At 43.2% G+C, this 21,460-nt stretch overlaps 1 protein-coding gene across 1 annotated transcript; it reads left to right on the top strand.

Annotated features, from left to right (window-relative positions):
• Window positions 1–695: 695 nt before the first annotated feature.
• On the top strand, window positions 696–21,414 carry Sult6b1 (sulfotransferase family 6B member 1). The gene is made up of 7 exons (XM_052745669.1): window positions 696–894; window positions 2,227–2,339; window positions 9,209–9,298; window positions 12,686–12,812; window positions 16,963–17,057; window positions 17,599–17,755; window positions 21,284–21,414. Exons 1-7 carry the CDS (start codon window positions 696–698, stop codon window positions 21,412–21,414), a joined length of 912 nt encoding a protein of 303 aa, XP_052601629.1.
• The last annotated feature ends 46 nt before the right edge of the window (window positions 21,415–21,460 follow it).

Below are 21,460 nucleotides of genomic sequence, written 5' to 3'. Positions count from 1 at the left end.
CCAGGTGGCTCCTGCTTGGTGCATCTTACCAGGACAGCATCTCAGAGACCACTGGACAAACGAAGTGTATGAAGATAGACAATAAACCCATCAAGAGGAGATGTGCCAGGAGAGAGCTGGGCACTGAGTTCTCCCCCACAAAGTTCTCCCCCTTTTATGAACCATCACTGAATTGCCAAATGGGTAAAGGTGAGACTAGAAAATCATTTCAGCTCATAAATAACAAAACCAAGCCCATTCTCCAGGATGGTCCCTAAACTGGGGCTTTAACTACTTAACTAAATTACCCTGTGATTTCACTGTCACACTAAGTGGGGTGTGTTTGGAAAAGTGCCAATCAAAAGCAAACCAGAAGTCTCGTTCTGAGAATTTCTCATAGGAAAATTGAACGTCTGGTTTTATTAAATATCTATTTGTGAGATATTTAATGTCCATTAATCTCCTGTTAGGAGATTTTGTTCTTCTTTTCACTGGGGGGATGCCTCGCTGGTAACATAATCAGCCTCTAGGATAACAGTCCCTGATCCCAACTCTGTCCACACCTGCGGTTCACCTTTTGTCAGGGCGGGGTACACAAACAGGATGAAGGAGCGGGCGAGAAGTGGGTGATTGTTTCCCATGTGACTGGGAAAGACTATTAAAGACCATCGCTGGGCCTGGGTGACACCGAGTGGCTTCGTTAGCAGGGAGCCAGCATGGCCGACCAGTCCAAGTTCATTGAGTACATTGACGACGCCTTAGAAAAATCGAAAGAAACGGCGCTTTCCCAGTTATTTTTCACCTACCAAGGGATTCCTTACCCGGTTACCATGTGCGCTTCAGAAACTTTCCGAGCTTTGGATGCCTTCGAAGCCAGAGCTGATGACATCGTGCTGGCATCCTACCCGAAGTGTGGTAAAGAGCGTCTTTTCCTACGAATGCATTCTGTACTTATCAGGCAGGGGAGGGTGCAGGGTGAAGGCGGGAAGGAGGAGGCTCATCTCCACATGGAGCTCGCTGGAGATCAGCAAGGAGGGGGGGCCAAGACAGCAAAGCACGTAGGTTATAAAGTCAACCACTGAAACAGCTTAACAAACAAACAAAAAGCAGCATCCTGGAGGAAGAGGTCATGGCGTGTGATGGGCAGTGGGCGGACGGGCAGGGCCGGAATAAGGAAATGTGGATAATTTTGACAGACAACAGAAGCATGCCATTTCTGTTATGCATGTAATGATTTCAATGTGCTGGGCTTCTCTTCAGGATCAATCCTCCGGTTCCTCAGATCAGTTTTATTAGGTCCGTCATCAGTGGAGGATACGAGATCAGGAATCTAACTTACTCTCTTTCACATCATCTACTTTTTCTTGTTTGGATTTTTGTGGTTTGTTTTAATTTTGAGGTTCAGGCTGGCCTAGAACTTAATAATCGCTTCAGACTCTAGCACGCTTGGGTGGCAGGTGTGAGCGAGCCCATCTACTTTTGATTCTTTCAACTCCTGCTTATTAATGCCCATTTCATTTAATACTGATCATTTAATAATACTGATCCTGATTGTCAATCATTTGTTCTCTTATTCAATGCCGGGCTTTCATAAAATCAAGACTATATACTCCTGTAGATGAATTCAGGGTGAAACTTACTATACAAAACTGATATTTCCCTAGCATAATATTCTTCTTCAAGGAGTGCATTCTATGTTCAAATCACATCAAGGAGACATCTGAGCCTGATGTGGTGGCAAACATCTGCAATCTGAACAGTCAGGAGGCTGAGGCAGGTGGTTCATGTGTTAGAAGCTGATGTGAGGCACATTGCAAGACCTCAAAAAGAAGGAAAGAGAGGGAGGGAGGGAGCAAAGAGGATAAAATTTGAATTTTAAAATACATTAAATTTTCCCAGCACTTGGGAGGCAGAGGCAGACAGATCTATGTGAGTTTGAGGTCAGCCTGGTCTACAGAGTGAGTTCCAGGACAGCCAAAGCTATTACACAGAAAAACCCTGTCTCAAAAAGAAAAACAAAACAAAACAACAAAAAATATTAAACTCCATGTTAATATACATAGATGCTCTTTTCTCCAAAATTATTTCTTTCCACAGTCAGATTTCTTTCAAACTTCAAAGAAGTAAATGTACATATCATGAGATGGTTGAAAATTTGAAATTTCTTCTTCTATGTGCTAAAGTGATACATACATCCTTGTTATTAAGACCCCTTAATGAGTTTCTATCTTCTGTATTTTCTTACAGGTTCAAACTGGATTCTCCACATTGTCAGCGAATTAGTATTTGCCGTTTCTAAAAAGAAATACACGTGTCCAGAATTTCCAGTTCTTGAATGTGGTGACGCAGAGAAATATCAGGTTAGTACAAACAGTCTTTCAACTTCCAGCGAATGATGACAGGGATACTTCTTCCATTCTGGAGCCTTCACTTCGGAGTTAAAAAAGTATTAATATAATGCTGGCAATGATCCTGATTGCCAATCATTGCTTGCTTACCACATCCTCAGTCCTTGTCTGGTATTAGCTCATTTTCTTACAAAGTAACCTTATTACTGTTTCACGAAAGATGAACCTGAACCTGCCAGCCTTGCCCAAGATTGAGGAGCTAGTAAGTGGCAGAGACAAAATTTGGATCCAAGCTCTCTGATTCAAGCTCCGAAAGAATTTAATATTTAGCTATCCTTACTAGTAGTAGCAATATTTTTTATCTTGGGTGGCAAGTAATCTGAGAACACCCAGGAAATGAACTAAAGCCAAAAGATACAGGCGTGGGTAGGATGCAAGGCAGAGTCCCCTGTCTTCGCTAATAAGACATTTTAAAATTCCTTATCTTAATTTCGGCTGCTGTGTATGTGAGCAATGAGGAACAGCCAAGCTGTTAAGACGGTCAAGTCTGAATGAGGGTTCAAAGTCCCAACAGGGCACGCTGTTAGCATTACTCACTTTCCCAGCGGAACTGGCTGGGATGCCAGTGCTCAGAAAGTTCTGCTTTCTGCCCAGGAGTAAGGGGCAAGAGGGAGGCTCCGCCTTGGGACCTTGTGCTTAGACAGCAGGAAGAAGATGGACTGTCCTCCCCTGAGCCCTAGATATGCCAGAATGCAGAAAGGAAGTGAGGCTGGCCCCAGGGGACCCACCATTTCAGTAAAACTTCCAGAAGTATTCACCACCAAGCCTTCCCGGAGCAGACGGAAGAAACCCACTGGATGGGGACTTTCGGGAACAGCTTCTAGGAAGTGATAAGACGGTCCACATGATTGACAGATACAAACTTCAAAGTTTCCATGGACCGGGAAAGTAGCAGAAAAACACAGTTTGAAGGATGCTGTTTGAGGACTTGATGCTGAGCAGGAGGTCCAGGCTGGCATCCATTGTACCTTGAGAGCAAAAGAGGGCTCGGGAGCCACGTTAAGACCCAGGATCCCACACTGGGGAGGGTTGTCAGTGCTTGAGTATGTCTGATGCAGGCTCAGACAGAACAGGCTAAGGCTTCAGGGCCAGAAGAATGGACATCAAAAGATTTTGCTGAGGGAAGAGACGGGACACCTAGAGAAAAGCCAGCCGCTGTCACATAGCCTTGCTCCTAATGAGACCGGTTAGCATTGCCTTTAGAAATGACGCTTTCTAACCTGTACTTTTAAAACCTATTACATCACAGGCCAGGATCTTTTTTACTTTATTTGCCAATGTTATTACCTACCTCTGGTACAAACAAGCTTGTTTTATGTTTGAAATAGAGTTTGAATTGTTGACTTGTATGCTTTCCCATTACATATGGGATTGTTTCTCCATGAAAGTATATTTTAATTGCAAACAAATTATCTCAAGTAAAAGTATATAGCAGTTACCATTTGTAAGTGGGGAATGCCCTGTGATACTGCACAAAGCTTTTTTAAAAAAATATTTATTTACTTATTATATTTACAGTATTCTATCTGCATGTATGCCTGCACTCCAGAGGAAGGCATCAGATCTCATAGATGGTTGTGAGCCACCACCATGTGGTTGCTGGGAATTAAACTCAGGACCTCTGGAAAAACATGCTCTTAACCTCTCACCAGCCATCTCACCAGCCCCCTGCACAGAGTTTTATTCTTTGTCAAGCTTTTTTTGTTAAAGCAGGATCTCACGTAGCCCAAGCTTGCCTTAAATTCTCACTGTAGCCAAGGCTGAGATTAAGCTCCCAGGCACTTGCCTCTGCCCTCCAGGTGCTGGACTTCCATGTATGTCGCACTATGCCCAGCTGCCAGTCGAGATTTTTTTACACGTCAGAACTTGACTCTGAACTTGAGTGTCCTTGGGACCCCCCTGCCTCTCCGGGAAGGCGAGGTATTCCTGTTTCTCAGCCTGGTCTTTCTGCCCCCTCCCCCAACACACACACTAGCATGAATGTAAAGCCGCGTGTGGCCCTGGCTCTTTCTAGGAACGTCCCTTTTCGATCTTAGTGTCAGTTGTGATATGAAAGTTGCCTTTTCTTGTTAAAGAAAATCCTAGCTGCAGTGAAAGGATCTAAATGGCTTTTGCAGCCAAGGCATTCTGGAAGAATCTAGCTTCACTTTCAAGTACCCGCTAAAGTGGGGCTGGAGAATTGGCTCAGAGGTTAAAGGCACTTGCTGCTATTTAAGGGGACCTAAGTTTGGTTCCCCGCACTCACATGGTAGTTCACAACCATTCCAGGAGATCTGACACCCTCTTCTGCCTCTGTAGGCACCAGACACGTGGATGCTGCACATACATACATGCAAGCAAGACACTCATACACATAAAGTAAACACTTTGCTTTTAATTAGTTAATTTTATTTATATGTATGAGTCTTTTGCATACACAAATATACATGCACCATGTGCATGCCTTGTGCCTGTGGAAGCCAGAAGGGGGCATCAGATCCCCTGGAACTGAAATTATGGATAGCTATAAGCCACCATGTAGGTGCTGGAAATTGAACCTGTTTCTTCTACAAGAGCAAGAAGCGCTCTAAAGACCGAGCCATATCCCCAGTCCCATAAAATAACATTTGAAAAAGTTCAGCAAAGTGAACTGGGCATAGTACCCTAATGTACGAGGCATGTGCTGCCTAACAATAGCCAAAACCGTGAGCTGAATCTTTAAACTCTGCTTTCATCAAGAGAACCGTTAATCTGAGCAGACGGTGGGTTGGCATCCTAACGGTCTGCCCTTCCTCTCAACGGCAGCCTGAAGACAATACTGGGGGGCGGGGAGGCTGTCAGTCATTTCAAGGTTAAGTCTCGTCCCCCTGGACAGGTGCTCAGTCTTGCCTCTGAGGTTTATCAGTGCTTGTCTCCTCTCTGCAGCACAGGGAGAGCTGGTGAACATCAAGGCCACCTAGATTTAGCGTTTCTTCCAGAGCCTCTGTTTGGATGACATCTAGGTTGAGGGTGTGTGTGTGTGTGTGTGGGCGCGCGCATATGTACGTGCGTAGATTCCTTCCTGCAGAATGAAGCATAGTTGCGTTCTTGTAATATAGATAATGGAGCGCCCACTGATTAGCTCCAGAATTGCCAGAAAATGTTTTAACTCTGTATAACCTTTTGGGTTTTCATATCTTCAGTGTATCAGAAATGCTTATTTTTTATTCAGATATTTTAGAGGCAAATTTCTATTTCAATTGTAATTTAATTGTGTCTACTTTTTTATTTTAATTCTTTTTTTTTTCATTTTTCTTTCTTTTTTTTTTTAAGATTTATTTATTTATCATGTATAGTGTTCTGCCTGCACTCATCCCTGCAGGCCAGAAGAGGGCACCAGATCTCATTACAGATGGTTGTGAGCCACCATGTGGTTGCTGAGAATTGAACTCAGAACCTTTGGAAGAGAAGCCAGTGCTCTTGACCTCTGAGCCATCTCTCCAGCCCCTCATTTTTCTTTATTAAGAAAATTTCTACTCACTCTACATACTACACACGGATCCCACCCCCTCCCTCCCCCACCCCTCATAATTTTATTTTTTAAGATTTATTTATATTTATTTTATGTGTATTGGTGTTTTGCCTGCATATATGTCTGTGTGAGAATGCCAGATCCTCTGGCACTGGAGCCACAGACAGTTGTGAGCTGCCATGTGTGTGCTGGGGATTGAACCCGGGTCCTCTATAAGAGTAGCCAATGCTCTTAACCTCTGAGTCATCTCTCTAGCCCCCAACTGTGTCTGTTTTTTTTTTCCTCGAGACAGGGTTTCTCTGTGTAGCTTTGCACCTTTCCTAGAACTCACTTGGTAGCCCAGGCTGGCCTCGAACTCACAGAGATCCACCTGGCTCTGCCTACCAAGTGCTGGGATTAAAGGCGTGCGCCACCACCGCCCGACTGCTTTTTTTTTTTTTTTTAATGCAATATGCCTTTTATTTTAAACAGAAATAAGTGAGAAGGTAAGTTTAAGTTAATCGTGACTCACTTTACAGACTTCTTCCCTGTAAGACACATACAAACTTCTCTCAGAAGCCCTGGGTGAGCCGGGCGGATCTCTGTGAGTTTGAGGCCAGCCTGGGCTACAGAGTGAGATCCAGGAAAGGCACAAAGCTACACAGAGAAACCCTGTCTCAAAAAACCAAAAAAAAAAAAAAAAAAAGAAGGAGAAGAAGAAGAAGAAGAAGAAGAAGAAGAAGAAGAAGAAGAAGAAGAAGAAGAAGAAGAAGAAGAAGAAGCAGCCCTGGGTGAGGTCAGTCTTCATATTGCGTGCACTTCAGCTACCTTCCTCATTTGTTTGAATAAAGTGTTGTATATCTAGCTCTGAGACAGTGAATTTCGTTTTACTCTTGGCTCTGCCTCTAATCCTTCTAGTAACCGTCTCATTCTGTATGAGTCATTGTGTGACCTGGGGCCATGGGATGCAGGAGGAACAGTCATCTGTTCCTGTAACACTTCATCTGAAAGTGACCATTTACAAAGCATCTGAAACCTCAAAGTCTAACTTTCATCCCTAAAACAGAAGCTCCAATATCTGCCTGAAGACGTTGCTGAGAATGGATGTGAAGTTATTTCCAACACCAAGAAAGGCAGTTTAGTGCACCTCGGCCAACATCACCACTAGTCACCCCTTGGACTCATGGTTGATTAATTTGTTTGTTTGTTTGTTGTTGTTGTTTTGGTTTGGTTTTGTTTTTTTGAGACAGGGTTTCTCTGTGTAGTTTTGGTGCCTGTCCTGGAACTTGCTCTGTAGACCAGGCTGACCTCAAACTCACAGAGATCCACCTGGCTCTGCCTCCCGAGTGCTGGGACTAAAGGCGTGCGCCACCACCGCCCATTAAATTTTTTAAAGACTTGATTTTTGTTCTCTTGTTTGAGTTAATGTCTCCATAACTTTTTTTTTTTTTACAGAATAAGCTAAAATTTCCTTCACTACTTAAGAGTATTTGTTTTTTAGAAAGGGTCTCCTGCGACATAGAATTCACTATGTGCGTAGGTTATGTGAATTCATGTCCTTTCTGCCTCATCCTTCCTAGTGCTGATTATAGGCAGACACAACCACACCCATAAAACTTTGTTCTTTTTAGTCACCAGTGGAAATAGATAACAGAAAAATAACCAAATTATTCTATGTTCCTCAAATGGACAACATTTCATAAATCATTTCTCAGATATTTAGGTAACCCAGGACTTCAAATTCTGTTGGGATATTCATTCCCAACACTTGGGAGGCAGAGGCAGGCCGATCGATGAGTTCCAGGTCAGCCTGGTCTACAAAGCAGGTTCCCAGATAGCCAGAGTGTAGCTGGAGTTTTCTCCAGTCCCGCTCAGACCCAAGTAAACACATAGAGACTTATATTACTTATAAACTGTATGGCCATGGCAGGCTTCTTGCTAGCTAGATCTTACATCTTAAATTAATCCATTTCTATTAATCTATAAGTTGCCACGTGGCTTGTGACTTACCAGCACTTTACATCTTACTTCTCATGGCAGTGGCTGGCAGCATCTCCTGACTCAGCCTTCCACTTCCCAGAATTCTCTTCTCTGCTTATCCTGCCTATACTATACTTCCTGCCTGGCTACTGGCCAATCAGCATTTTATTTGTCAATCAATCAATCAGAACAACACATTCACAGCATGCAGAAAGACATCCCCAGCACCAGAGCTACACAGAGAAATCCTATCTCGAAAAAGAAAACAAGAAAAAGAAAAAATATATCTAGAGGCTAGAAATATATCTCAGTGGGTAAGAGCACTTGCTGTGCAAGAACAAGGATCTGAGTTTAGAGCTCAGATTCCACATAAAAGCCACGTGCTCCCATAATTCCGTTGCTGTTGTGATGGGGACAGGAGAGCTGCTGGGACTTTTGGGCTGTCAACCTAGCTCCATGTTCAGCCAGAGACTGTCTCCAAGGAATAACGTGAACATTCCCACAACAGGCCACCCATTGCCTTCCTCTGGCCTCTGAGAGTACATGCACAAGTACATGCATATAAACATGCATATTCCACATTAACAGACATACATGTGCTTGCATAAGAGGACATATACACACACACACACACACACACACACACACACACACACACACACACAAAGAAAAGTTTAAAAATAGATCTAGCTGTTAAAAATGAATTTTTAGGAACTGTGGAAGACTTGGGTATTTCTATTAGATACAGAAGAGATACAAATAAATAAAACAGCAAAATATAAGTTCTCAATTTTCTTGAACAAAAAGGATTTATATGATTGCTATAAAAGGTAAAAATTAAGTTAAGTGACAAAGATTGAGGATAGAAAGTAAGATCCAATAAAATTTAGGTGAGATTAATGATTTACTTATGATTCTTCATAAAAAAAATTGTAGGGGAGCAGAAGAGAAAGTAATTATAGATGTGCTTGAAGCCACCACTTAGATACCATGCTTCTAGGCAACTGAACACACACACACACACACACACACACACACACACACACACACACACATTCACACACTCTCTGACATACATTCTTTCATAGTATTTTCACATATGTTCTCTCCCATACACACAAACATAGACATTCTCTTATATATACACCCCCACACACTCATACACATTCTTACACATAGTCATACACTCTCACACATACATTCTCTCTCACATACTCTCTCATAAACACACAAACATACAGTCCTACACACTCACACACCCTCAGAATACTCTCACATTCATGCGTAATTTTCACATACTTTCTCACACACAAACACACTGTCTTACACACATGTGCACACACACACTCACTTTATTGTGTGTATTTTGTAGAGAATGAAACTCTTTCCCTCACCAAGGATTTTGACAACTCACCTCCACTATGACAAACTACCTCAGTCTGTCTTCAAGAACAAAGCCAAGGTGAGTGAATTTGAAACACATAAAGAGATTTATTTTCATATATACGAGTCTTTTGCCTGCATGTATGTATGTATATCATGCATGTGCTGAATTTAAAACTTTCATATATTCATGCGGGCCATCCTTTTATCTCTCTGGGGGTTTGTTTGCTTGTTTTGTTTCGACCTTGCTTTTTGGTAGTGTTAGGGATCAAACCCAGAGCCTCCCATGTGTTAAGAAAGAACTCTACCACTAAGCTACATATTCAAGCTCCATAGTTCCTGGCTTTTGGTGTGATAAGTTTGCTCACAATCATGGAATTTGAATACGGGAAACGCATAATGTAGTATTTTGTCGTTTCTTTCTTCAGATGTTTTTGCTATGGCTGCATTCAAGTCCAATGCCTTACCATCGGTTTTACAATCAATAGATCTCAGAATCTCACCTCTTCAAAAGAATATAGCCTCATAAAACAAACAAAAACCTGTCATTGTTATTTTCTGGTGACATCCACAACTGTGTTATTTCTGAATTTCCCACATAATAACAATCATACTTTGAATACTCTTACCATTTGCTTAAAACTCTAGCCCTAGGAGGGGCAGGGCAGGCCTGCAGCCCCACCACTCAGGAGCCTGGGGCAGGAGGTTGTAAGTCATACTTTGCTCTGATTCATCCATTTTCTGCACTCCTCTGCCTTCATATCACATGCGTTCCCTGAGTCTGGCTTATTTTGCTTAACATAATGTTTTCTAGTAGCACCTATTTTTCCTGCAAATGTCAATGATTTCAGTTCTCTTTACAGCTGAATGAAATTCCATTGTGTATCTGATCCACATTCGCTCTATCCATTCATCTGTTGATGGTCATCTAGGCTGGATTCAGTTCTTTGCTATCGTGAACAGTTCCGTAATGCTCAGGTATATCTCTGTGGTCTGCTTGTCAGCAGTAAGGGGACAGCAACCCTGCTCCTGGCACCTTCAGCACCCTGAGGCTTTTCCTCTCATCTTTTAGGGGCCCCTGACTCTGGCCCAACCAGGATTTGTGACTTTGATGCGGTCAGGTATTTTAGGATTGGTCAGTACGAAGCAAAGTTGAAGATTTTATTAAAGATGCTTTAGTATGGTGGCACATGCCTTTAATCAGAGCACTCAGGAGGCAGAGGCAGATTCGTGGACACAGCAGTTCCAGGCCAGGCAACAGTGAAGCCCCGTGTTAAACAGCAACAATGTCGGGTGGTGCTGGCACACGCCTTTAATCCCAACACCAGGAAGGGCAGAGGCGGGCAGATCTCTGTGAGTTCAAGGCCAGTCTAGTCTACAGAGCGAGTTTCAGGACAGCCAAGGCTGTTACACAGTGAAACCTGTCTCAAAACCAGCGCTCCCTCCCCCTCAAAACAAAACAAAACAAAGCAGCAATAACAACAACAAAGAAAAACCCCCACGAAGAGAAGAAAAAACACACCAAGAGTACTGAGTGTAGGATTTTGATTCTCAAAGAGCCATAGGCAATAAGATGTTCCCAAGTGCGGTACAGCCTCAAAGGGGAGCCAAGTATCTTAGCATTAGCCATATATTCCATTTTAGTGCACACCTATTTACGTCTTAAAAGCTGCTAAGAAACCATTTATTTCTTTTTTTCTCCCTTTTGACTGGAGAGATCATAGGGTGGCTTTGATGATGTCCGGGATAGAACTATAATCTGATGAAATAAAAACCGGAACTCTGCCCTCCCCGGCCTCTCTCATGGTTAGTTGAGCCCTCCCCGACCCCCGTTTTAAATGCCCTAGGTGTGTTTCCATGAGTCAGTCAGTCCCCTTTGCATTTGAGGACCCAAGCTGCTACCGCTGTCAGCCTGCAGCCATCCAATTTTCACAGAAAACCAGACACCCCCCCCTTCGAAAAAATCCCTGAAAACCGTTCAAAAGCACTTGAGGCGCAGCAATGACTTATTCTCAGAGGACCAGTGTGGCCCCCTGCTGGTTTCGGCTTCCTCTTACACCGGCCCTTAGATCTATTTAGTCAAGAAATTCCTCAGCGTTAGATCACCTTCCCCTTTTTTCAGAAAGTCACCTTTTCCGGCTTCTGCAGCGAGGGAGGACCTTGAACCCAATCCAACCCAATCCCTGCCTCCGAAGGGGGTCGCGGCGGGAGCAGAGGGGCTTGAATGCAGCCTAAGATGACTGTGGCTTATAATAAGTTTTGGTTTTGCCCAATCACTGGGCAAGCTTTAGTGAAACATTTCACTATTAGGATAAGAATTCGTACTGTATCAAGCTGATGAAAGAAAACCCTGGCCGTACTTTCAGGAGGGGAGGCTAAAAAGATTTTAGCAGTGGCATATTTTGATTGGGCATGTTAATTAGGTGAAACAAAGGGGATTTTTTTTTTTTTTTGGTTTTTCGAGACAGGGTTTCTCTGTGTAGCTTTGCGCCTTTCCTGGGACTCACTTGGTAGCCCAGGCTGGCCTCGAACTCACAGAGATCCGCCTGGCTCTGCCTCCCGAGTGCTGGGATTAAAGACGTGCGCCACCACCGCCCGGCCAAAGGGGATTTTTGATTGCTGGACTTTAATACTCTGATAGCGGGATCTTAAGTAGGCAGCCACAGGAGGAGGAAGTGACCAAATAAGGGAATGGACCGTCCTGACTAGCTTTAGGAATGTAACCTAATGGTTTAGGGAGGAAACGGGGGGTGGGGGTTGGGGGGTGGGGGGTGTGTTGGGGGGAGGGGGGATGCCAGAGCCACAGGCTCGAGTGGGCTAGCGTCCCTTGGTGCTGTGTGGTCTTAGAATGCCCAGCCACAAGCTCAGTTGTGTCTTAGAAATGAAACAGAAAGCGTCTGAAGTCTTGAATACACACGGAGCAGCCACGCACTCTCCCACAGTCCCTTGGTCCTCTTGGGATTCAGTTTGCTCTTTCCAGTGCTCATTTCACACTTTTCATCCAAAGGATTCAGTTTGCTCTTTCCAGTGCTCCTTTCACACTTCTCATCCAAAGGCTGCTACTGTCCTTGGAGAAGAGAGATGTGGGGCTGAGGGGACCCACTCCATCCGCATTCCCACAGACACACCCCGCCTCTGCACCTCGTGTTCATGACCCTGAAGACGCGTTTACGATGATTTGGGGTTTTACCTTTCACTCCCCCAGAGTCTGCTAGTCCAATAGCTCTGCTGTGCCTTTTAGGATCTTCTACACCTGCCTTTTTATGGTCTAAACCCATTATTAGCAAAGGTCCTCTGAAGTGTCTCACTTCGGTTCTCTTCCCCTTTCCCCGGACTTCCGCAGCTGTGATTTACCACCGTCCCTCTTGCTCTCTGTATCGACACAATGATGACACTGTTCACCCTTTCACTTTTCCAAATTGCAAAATACAAAGCTGCATAAATTAACTTCGTTTTTGCTCCCCAGATATTGGTGATATTTCGAAACCCTAAGGATACGGCGGTGTCTTTTTTCCGCTTTCACAACGATGTCCCTGATATTCCAAGCTATGCCTCTTGGGATGAATTCTTCAGACAGTTCATGAAGGGACAAGGTATGGCTGTTAATAAAAGAAACCTTCCTTCGACAGGCGAACACATAAATATGAAAACGTAAACGTAAAGAAGGCTTAGGAAGATTTGGAACCAAAAGATGGCATTTAAATGAGGTGTTACAGCAAGACCACCACCAGTTCCATGCATCAAGCAATTGCAATGCACCTTGGGTTTCAAAGACACTCTAGACCACTGGTTCTCAACTTCCTAATGCAGCGACCCCTCAATACAGTTCCTCGTGTTGTGGGGACTCCCAACCATAAAATTATTTTCACTGCTACTTCATAACTGTAATTTTGCTACTGTTATGAATCATAATGTAAATATATGATATTTCCGAATGGTCTTAGGTAAGCCCTGTGAAAGGGTCTTTCGACTCCCGAATGGGCCACGATCCACAGGTTGAGAAACACTGGTCTGGAGAGTTCAATTATTGACCGTGGACACTAAGTGGTCATGGAAGAGATTAAGAAGAGAGATGGTTTTTTGTTGTTGTTGTTTTGTTTTTTTTTTTTTTTTTTTTTTTTTTTTTTTTGGTTTTTTTATGAGACAGGGTTTCTCTGTGTAGCTTTGTGCCTTTCCTGGAACTCGCTTTGTAGACCAGGCTGGCCTCGAACTCACAGAGATCCACCTGACTCTGCCTCCCGAGTGCTGGTATTAAAGGCATGGGCCACCACCCCCTGGCAAGAGAGATGTTTTTTAAGAGTCATGTAGAAAAGTATTTCTAGTCAGTTCCCTTAAGTCACTGTATTACACAGTGTCAAAAAACCAAGGAAGGTAAAAAGAAAAACCCATAAAGTTGTGTCACTACACCTAAGACATTTTTGTTAGACTGTGTAAACATCTCTATCAGTAACTATTTTAAATTATTTATGTATTCTTGTTCTTTGATAGTTTAATACATGTATATGATAAATTTTAGCCTTTTCTCTCCCCGTTACTGTCATAGCCCCCTACTTTCCCCATTGAAACCTTTCTTTCCCCAACAGTTGCCCTTCCTATTCCCTGTCTTTTTATTTATGTGTGACTCACTGGTTTAATAGGGTTGCTGTATTAGTTTCTTTTCTATTGCTGAGATAAAACACCATGGCCAGGACAGTTTATAGAAGAAGGAGTTTAAATCAGGTGATGGTGACACATGCCTTTAATCCCAGCACTCTGGAAGCAGATGGATACCTAGGAGTTGGAGGCCAGTCTGGTCTACAGAGTGAGTTCCAGGACAGCTCAGTTACACAGAGAAATTCTGTCTCAAAAACAAACAAACAAATAAATAAAGAGTTTATTTGGGCTTACAGTTCCAGAAGAATACGAGTTCATGACGGCAGAGCAGCAGCATGGTGGCTGGAGCTGAGAGCTCACATCTTAAACTTCATGCTCAAGTAGAGAGAGGGAACAGGAAATGGCATGTGGCTTTGAAACTTCAAGGCCCGCCCCCAGTGACACACTTCCTCAGCAAAAGGTCACACCTCCTAAATCTACCCAAACAGCACCACCGACATGGGACCAAGTATCCAAGTATCTGAGCCTATGGAGAACATTTCATTCAAACCATTAGTTACAGCCAGGCAGTGGTGGTGCACACCTTTAATCCTAGCACTCGGGAGGCAGAGGCAGGCGGATCTCTGTGAGTTTGAGGCAGCCTGGTCTACAGAGCGAGATCCAGGAAAGGTGCAAAGCTACACAGAGAAACCCTGTCTCAAAAAACCTAAAAAAAAAAAAAAAATTAGTTACTTACATGAGCAAGTTATATACTGGAGCGTGGGTGGTTATACCACAGAGGAAAGTGATTCTTCACCCCCCCACCCACCATTAATGGTTAGGTCTCTTATGAGTTATGGGGTCTTGTGAGCCCTTCCTCCTTTCATGATGAAATAATAACTGTTAATGTCTAACTACTGCTACTTCTTCAGATACTAAACTAGGTGTTATAATAGGCATGCTTTCCTTTAAGACTCAGACCAACCAGAGTAAGGCCCTACTGTATGGCTAAGAACACTAACAAACTGTTCTGTCTATTGCTAACTACTCCCCTTGTTTAAGTATCGGTGAGTCTAAATCCATGAGGACAATGGCCAGAGGCCTTCAAGTACCCCCTTTCAATAGTGGTTAAACGACCCTAGAGGGGACGATATTGTCTCTTCTCTCTAAGAGAACATGTTGTGTAACTGTTTCCTCTGAGATTAAAAGAATAGATCTGAGAGTCCCTCTCAGAGGGAGTAAAGCTGAGCTGCAAAGACCCTGAGACCTTACCAGCTGCCTGGAGGAAGCAGAAGCCAGCTGAGCTGCCCGCAAGAGGTTTAGACCAGAGTCACTGGGAAAGGACACTCTCCAACCTGCTGAGCTGCCTGCAGGCTGTGCAGTGTGCTCCAGGTTCCCCAGCTCTGTGAGCTGTCACCCATGCTGGGGTGGGTCTTGGTGACGCAGCTGTCTTTGAGTCATTTCTGCTCCTGTAAGTGACCCCTCACCCATACTTCTGTAGGTAACCCCAATAAAACTCATTGGTTCACCAAGTTGGACTTTGGTGGTATCCGTACTTTGGTCTGTCATGGGCTCCCTATCTGGGATGAAGAGACATGTGTGTTGCATCTCCCCAGGAAAAGTTTTATTACACAAAACCACTTCTCTATATTGACTTTTCTTTTTTTCCACCTGGCTCTGCCTCCCGAGTGCTGGGATTAAAGGCGTGCGCCACCACCGCCCGGCGACTTTTCTTAATTGTTGTAGTTAAGGTGGACACCATGGTTTGCTACCTCTAGGCATAGTGACATGATTACTAAAGTCAAACATATCTATCCATCATGTCACCCAGCTGCTTCTCTGTGTTTACAGAAAGAATCACAAATATTTGCTGTTCCCTTAGCAAACAATATTTCATTGTATAAGCCAGTATTCATAACTACAGTCCTTATGCTGCACTAGATCTAGGAGTCTACTGATCTAGTGGGTCCCTGGGAAGAAGAAACAGCGCACTTAAGAATGTCTTAGCCTTTCCAGCTGCAGAGGGAATCAACCTCTGGTTGACTGAGACACCCTCCGTTAGCCAAGGGCGTTTTTATTGTTCTCCAATTTACACTTTTAGCAAGTTGATTTCATATCCCCAAAACATCGTAATGAAGCTTCCAAAGGAACAATGCCAAGTGCAAATCCTCGATTGAGGAATATCACCGTGTGCTGGATTTTTTTCCCAACCAAGTCTTGCATAGGCTTTGTACTGTTGGGAAACTCAGGCAAGACTCACATAGAGGACATAAGAGAAACAAAGGTAACCGAGAAACGAAAAGTGGGTTAAGGCTGGGTGCTCGCACTCTGGAGCCAGACCAGGTGTAGCTCCTCGGGAATGCTCCTATCAGCATACTGTACTGGCTCCCTAGAAAAGATAAGTATTGGATTGAGTCACAACAGCAAGGGGGGAAACTCATTAGGAGATGCTTGTGAAGCACTGCAAAGCATGCCTCTGTTTGTCTAGAAACACTTCATGGAGACTGTGTGGAGTCTGGTGAGGTAAATCTACCACACCACACTGCTCCATATGTACATCATATGAGGGAACATTCAATGACAATGTTTGTTGTTTGTGGGACAATATCAAGAATCTTCCCCACTGCATCCATTCTTTCTGCCTGCTTAGTCCACTGGCAATAAGATGTGGCAGAGATAACTTGGACAGGATTTCTTCTTTGCAGAACTCTTACATTCAACTTGTAGAGGCAGCTGAGCGTACTGTGGATGCAATGTGATGGACTGTCCCAGCTCCTGTCACTGCAACTTCTGGCAATGATGGACTGTAATCTTGAAATGCAAACTGAAATAAACTTTTTTTTTTTTTGCATAAGTTGCTTTGGTCAGAGTATTTTATCACAGCAACAGAAAAAAATCTCAGGCACATGCACTGTTTCTGAATTATCTTGTTCCCTGTTCTCATGAATGTCTTATAGCTCTGACCAGATCATTTTCACAGTTGTATTATTAACAGAAAAGTTCAAGAAAGGAAGACATGGATGGAAGTGGATGGTGAGACAGGTGTATGCCACCTTTTTTGGAAACAGATTTGTAATAGGCATAATCTCTCTCACACACACCCACATGTGTGTATCTATTTTCCTCGGTAATGGAGTTACTTACAATTTTTTTTTCTCCTGTGTTTTTTAGTTTCTTGGGGAAGCTATTTTGATTTTGCAATTAATTGGAACAAGTATATTGATAATGAAAATGTTAAGTTCATATTATATGAAGACCTGAAAGAGGTAAGATTGGGGTCATCGATATTCAAGGGCACTATTTATTAGTGACTACAACACAGAGCACATACTTAGGATGTCTGATTGTGTGAACAGATAGCTTATTCAGTTTTTTAAAATTCTAGGTATGTAATACAAAACTAGAAAAAGCCTGTAAAGGCTTAGTTTGTTTGCTTAGCAAATAAAATAATGATTGAGGCTTAATAACTGCTTTTTTTTCCATTTGTGATGGACAGTTCATGTTAGTAGGTCTTAGTTAATTTAACTGAACGTGTATTTGATTGTGAACGGAAGTAGGTAGACCTGCTTCCCTCATTCAGGCTGGAGGAGAAGTTTGCTCAGCCCAGGAAGGTGTAAAAGGATCAGGACTTCAAAGCCAGTCTGTATTACATAATACCCTTTCTCAAAAACTAAATGAGTAAATAAGTAAGTAAGTAAATAGATAAATAAATAAATAAATAAATAAATGGACGCTGATTTAAGAAAATTGTTGCCTCAGCAAATCCCACTGAAAGGTGTTTATTTTTCAAATATTTTTTTTTTCCAGAATCTGGTTGTTGGGATAAAAGAGATCTCTGAATTCCTGGGCTTCTCTTTAGCTGATGAGCAAATCCGAGCTATCTCAGCCCAGAGCACCTTCCAAGCCATGCGAGAAAATTCTCAGGAGACCCATGGTGCTATTGGCCCCTTCCTGTTCCGCAAAGGTAAAGCGACTTTCATGTGTGAGATGTTGTGTCCGCCTCACAGTGACTTTGCACTTAGCAGGAAAGTCAAACCACTGTGTCTGAAACGCCACAGGGTTTTAGCCTTTTTTTTTTTCTTTAATAAGAATTCAGGGGAGCCTGGAGCTGTAATTGGCAGCTGCGCAGTCCTTTACGCGACAAGTGCCCAGTAACCGCAGAATAGCAGCCGGAGGTCCAAAACTCAAGTTCCGGGTAGGAAGAGGGAAACAGCAAAGGAAGAAATCCTGTGCATTAGCTCACCTGCCCCTTCTAGAGCTTTCGCCAAGCCCCATTCAGTGGCTGCCTGCATCGGTTCATCGTCTCTCTCTATAGCAGGACTTGGAAATGTAGCTTTCTTATTCAAGCTAGGTGCATTGTTACTTCAAATCAGAATTTTGTCAGTACAGAAGAAAGAGAAAACAGTCCTTAGGTAGGTAATCAGGTACTTCACAGAAGATTTTACTTAATTTCATTGAAGTATTCTAAGTTCTTATCAAATTTTATAATTCTGTAGGTTAGGGCTTTCATTTTATTGCATATTTAATGAAAATATAACAATGTTTAAAATTTTTTTTTTTTTTTTTTGGTTTTTTTTGAGACAGGGTTTCTCTGTGTAGTTTTGCGCCTTTCCTGGAACTCGCTCTGGAGACCAGGCTGGCCTCGAACTCACAGAGATCCGCCTGGCTCTGCCTCCCAAGTGCTGGGATTAAAGGCGTGCGCCACCACCGCCCGGCTTAAAATATTTATTACAGTGTGTGTGTGTGTGTGTGTGTGTGTGTGTGTGTGTGTGTGTGTATGTGATGAAATGTATAAGGCAGTTAAAGGACAAATTATGGAAGTCAGTTCCCTCTTCCACCATGTGGGACCTGGGGCTAGAACTCAGGTTCTCAGGCGTGGGGCTAGCACCTGTATCCACTGAGTCGTCCCATGTGCCCTATAACAAAATTTCAAGGCAGTATACGGAACAGTGAGGATGACCACAGCTAACATGGGAACTGATTATGTACTGACTGGAATGCTGTGTTGGAGTTAATGGTTCTAACAAAAGGACACAAAAGATTTAATTTTGCAATGTGGGAAAAAAAAAAAAAAGCTGAAGCCCCAGGATCTTGCATTTTCATTGTCACAGTTCAGGGTGTGAGCTGAGCCTACTTTCTCCTGCTAATTTTTCCACTTACCTATTTAAAATATCCAGTATGAATGGAAGGTGGACTAGGAACCTGCTTGTAGCTAGATTCCTGCAAAACCCTGATTCTTATGCCTGATCTCATTAGCTTTAAGGAGGAGAGACTAGAACCTCTCTACGCTGCTCATCAAGTGCTATTCAGAACAGAAAACTCCTACAGTAGTGTAAATCTGATGTTCCTTGTAGAAAGTCCAGAAGGCGGGAAAATATGGAAGGGCATGAAAAAGATAACACAAGTCATTTATAGATGTCATCAAAAATTTAAATTTCAGCCGGGCGGTGGTGGCGCACGCCTTTAATCCCAGCACTCAGGAGGCAGAGCCAGGCGGATCTCTGTGAGTTCGAGGCCAGCCTGGGCTACAGAGTGAGTTCCAGGAAAGGCGCAAAGCTACACAGAGAAACCCTGTCTCGAAAAACCAAAAAAAAAAAAAAAAAAAAAAAATTAAATTTCTTCCACCCGAGCCAGGTTTTACTTTTTGACGTGTTTCCTCATAGCCATTTTCTGTTGACATTGGGGACAGTTTTACGTCTTATTTCATTTCCTTAATTCACCCTAACTATTTTCTCACGCTGGTCAGCCCATTTTGTCAGCCCATGTTTCAGTGGTTGTGCAGCAGAGCGTTCAATTTCAACTAAAAACATTCAAAAATCCCACAGAAAGAAATAATTTATTTTTTCATGCATTTATTTATCCTCTGTGTGTATGTATGTGTGTATATGTATGTACATTTGTGTGTGTGTGTATGTGGTCTCACATGTGCACATCAAGGTGTACATGTGGAGGTCATTAAGGGTGGTGCATCGTGTTGGAGTGGGTGTGGTCTTGTTGGAGTGGGTGTGGTCTTGTTGGAGTGGGTGTGGCTTTGATGGAGTGGGTGTGGCCTTGTTGGAGTGGGTGTGGCCTTGTTGGAGTGGGTGTGGCCTTGTTGGAGTGGGTGTGGCCTTGTTGGAGGGAGTGTGTCACTGGTGGTGGGCTTTCAGGTTTCAGAAGCCCACGCCAGGCCCAGTGGCTCTCTCTTCCTGCTGCCTGCAGATCCAGATGTAGAACTCTCAGCTACCACATCTGCCTGCATGCTGCTATGCTTTCCTGCCACGCTGATAACATGGAACTGTAAGCCAGTCCCAATTAAATGCTTTATTTTATAAGAGTTGCCATGATGTCTCTTCACAGCAATTGAATACACTGACTAAAACAATAGAATTGAAAAAAGAAAAAACATGATTTTTTTTTTGTAAGATCAACACTGCCTTCTACTACATGGGTCCCAGAGATCAAGCACAGATCCCTAGGTTTGATATGGCACATTAACCATCTCACCAGCCAATGAAATAACTTACTATATGTCAGGAAAACATTTAAAATTTTATTGATTCAGAGTTTCATCATGTAGCCCAGGCTGACCTGGAGCATGCTATGTGGCCCAGGATTGACTCAAAAGTATGATCTTCCTGCCTCGACCTCCTGAGTGCTGGGATTACAGATGCTTGCTACAACAACTAGCCAAAGTATTAAATTTCTAAAAAGTGTTCAATGTCTGACATTTTTACAAAAACCTGAGGTAAAATGTTAACTTTTAAAAGTGTGTTTGTTATGTTAGTTCTTTTTTTTTTTTTTTTCTTCGAGGCAGGGTTTCTCTGTGTAGTTTTGGTGCCTGTCCTGGATCTCGTTCTGTAGACCAGGCTGGCCTTGAACTCACAGAGATCCACCTGGCTCTGCCTCCCGAGTACTGGAACTAAAGGCATGCGCCACCACCGCCCGGCAGCTCTTTTTTTTAAATATTTTTGTTTTAGTCAGTGTGTTCAATTGCTGTGAAGAGATATCATGACCATGGCAACTCATAAAATAAAGCATTTAATTGGGACTTGCTTACAGTTCCAGAGGTTTAGTCTATTATCAGCATGGCAGGAAGCATGCCAGCATGCAGGCAGATGTGGTAGCTGAGAGTTCTACATCTGGATCTGCAGGCAGCAGGAAGAGAGAGCCACTGGGCCTGACTTGGGCTTCTGAAACCTGAAGCCCACCACTAGTGATACACTCCCTCTAACAAGGCCACACCCACTCCAACAAGGCCACACCCACCACAACAAGGCCACACCCACTCCAACAAGGCCACGCCTCCTATCCTTTCAAATAATGCCAATCCCTAAGCATTCACATATATAAACCTATGGGGGCTATTCTTATTCAAATCACCACAACTATGTTGTTTTAACCTTTCAAAGTGAAGCACTGTAGTAAAAAGGGCAGAATTGGGTAGAATACAGGATAAAATTTAAAAGTATCCTAACAGATATCTGAGTCTTTTGTGTTCTCTGTGTTGTAGGTGAAGTTGGTGATTGGAAAGATTTGTTTAATGAAACTCAGAACCAGGAAATGGATGAAAGATTCAAAGAGTGTTTAGCAGGCACGTCCCTCGGAGCCAAGCTGAAGTATGAATCACATTGCCTGGCTTGATTCTGGTCAAGTCGGCTGGCCTACACACTTTCTTTTCCCTAATAAT

Source organism: Peromyscus californicus, unplaced genomic scaffold (assembly GCF_007827085.1).
Source record: "Peromyscus californicus insignis strain IS unplaced genomic scaffold, ASM782708v3 Scaffold_1__1_contigs__length_55948999, whole genome shotgun sequence".
NCBI lineage: Eukaryota > Metazoa > Chordata > Mammalia > Rodentia > Cricetidae > Peromyscus > Peromyscus californicus.
Note: the sequence above shows the minus strand (reverse complement) of the source record. Positions and strands in the feature narration are given on the sequence as shown.

Bases quoted from the DNA above. Each gene is read 5' to 3' on its own strand.
- Sult6b1 (XM_052745669.1), top strand. From the start codon at position 696: ATGGCCGACCAGTCCAAGTTCATTGAGTACATTGACGACGCCTTAGAA. The intron at 895-2,226 runs GTAAAGAGCGTC...ATTTTCTTACAG, and splicing joins GGCATCCTACCCGAAGTGTG to GTTCAAACTGGATTCTCCAC. The intron at 2,340-9,208 runs GTTAGTACAAAC...TGTATTTTGTAG, and splicing joins GTGACGCAGAGAAATATCAG to AGAATGAAACTCTTTCCCTC.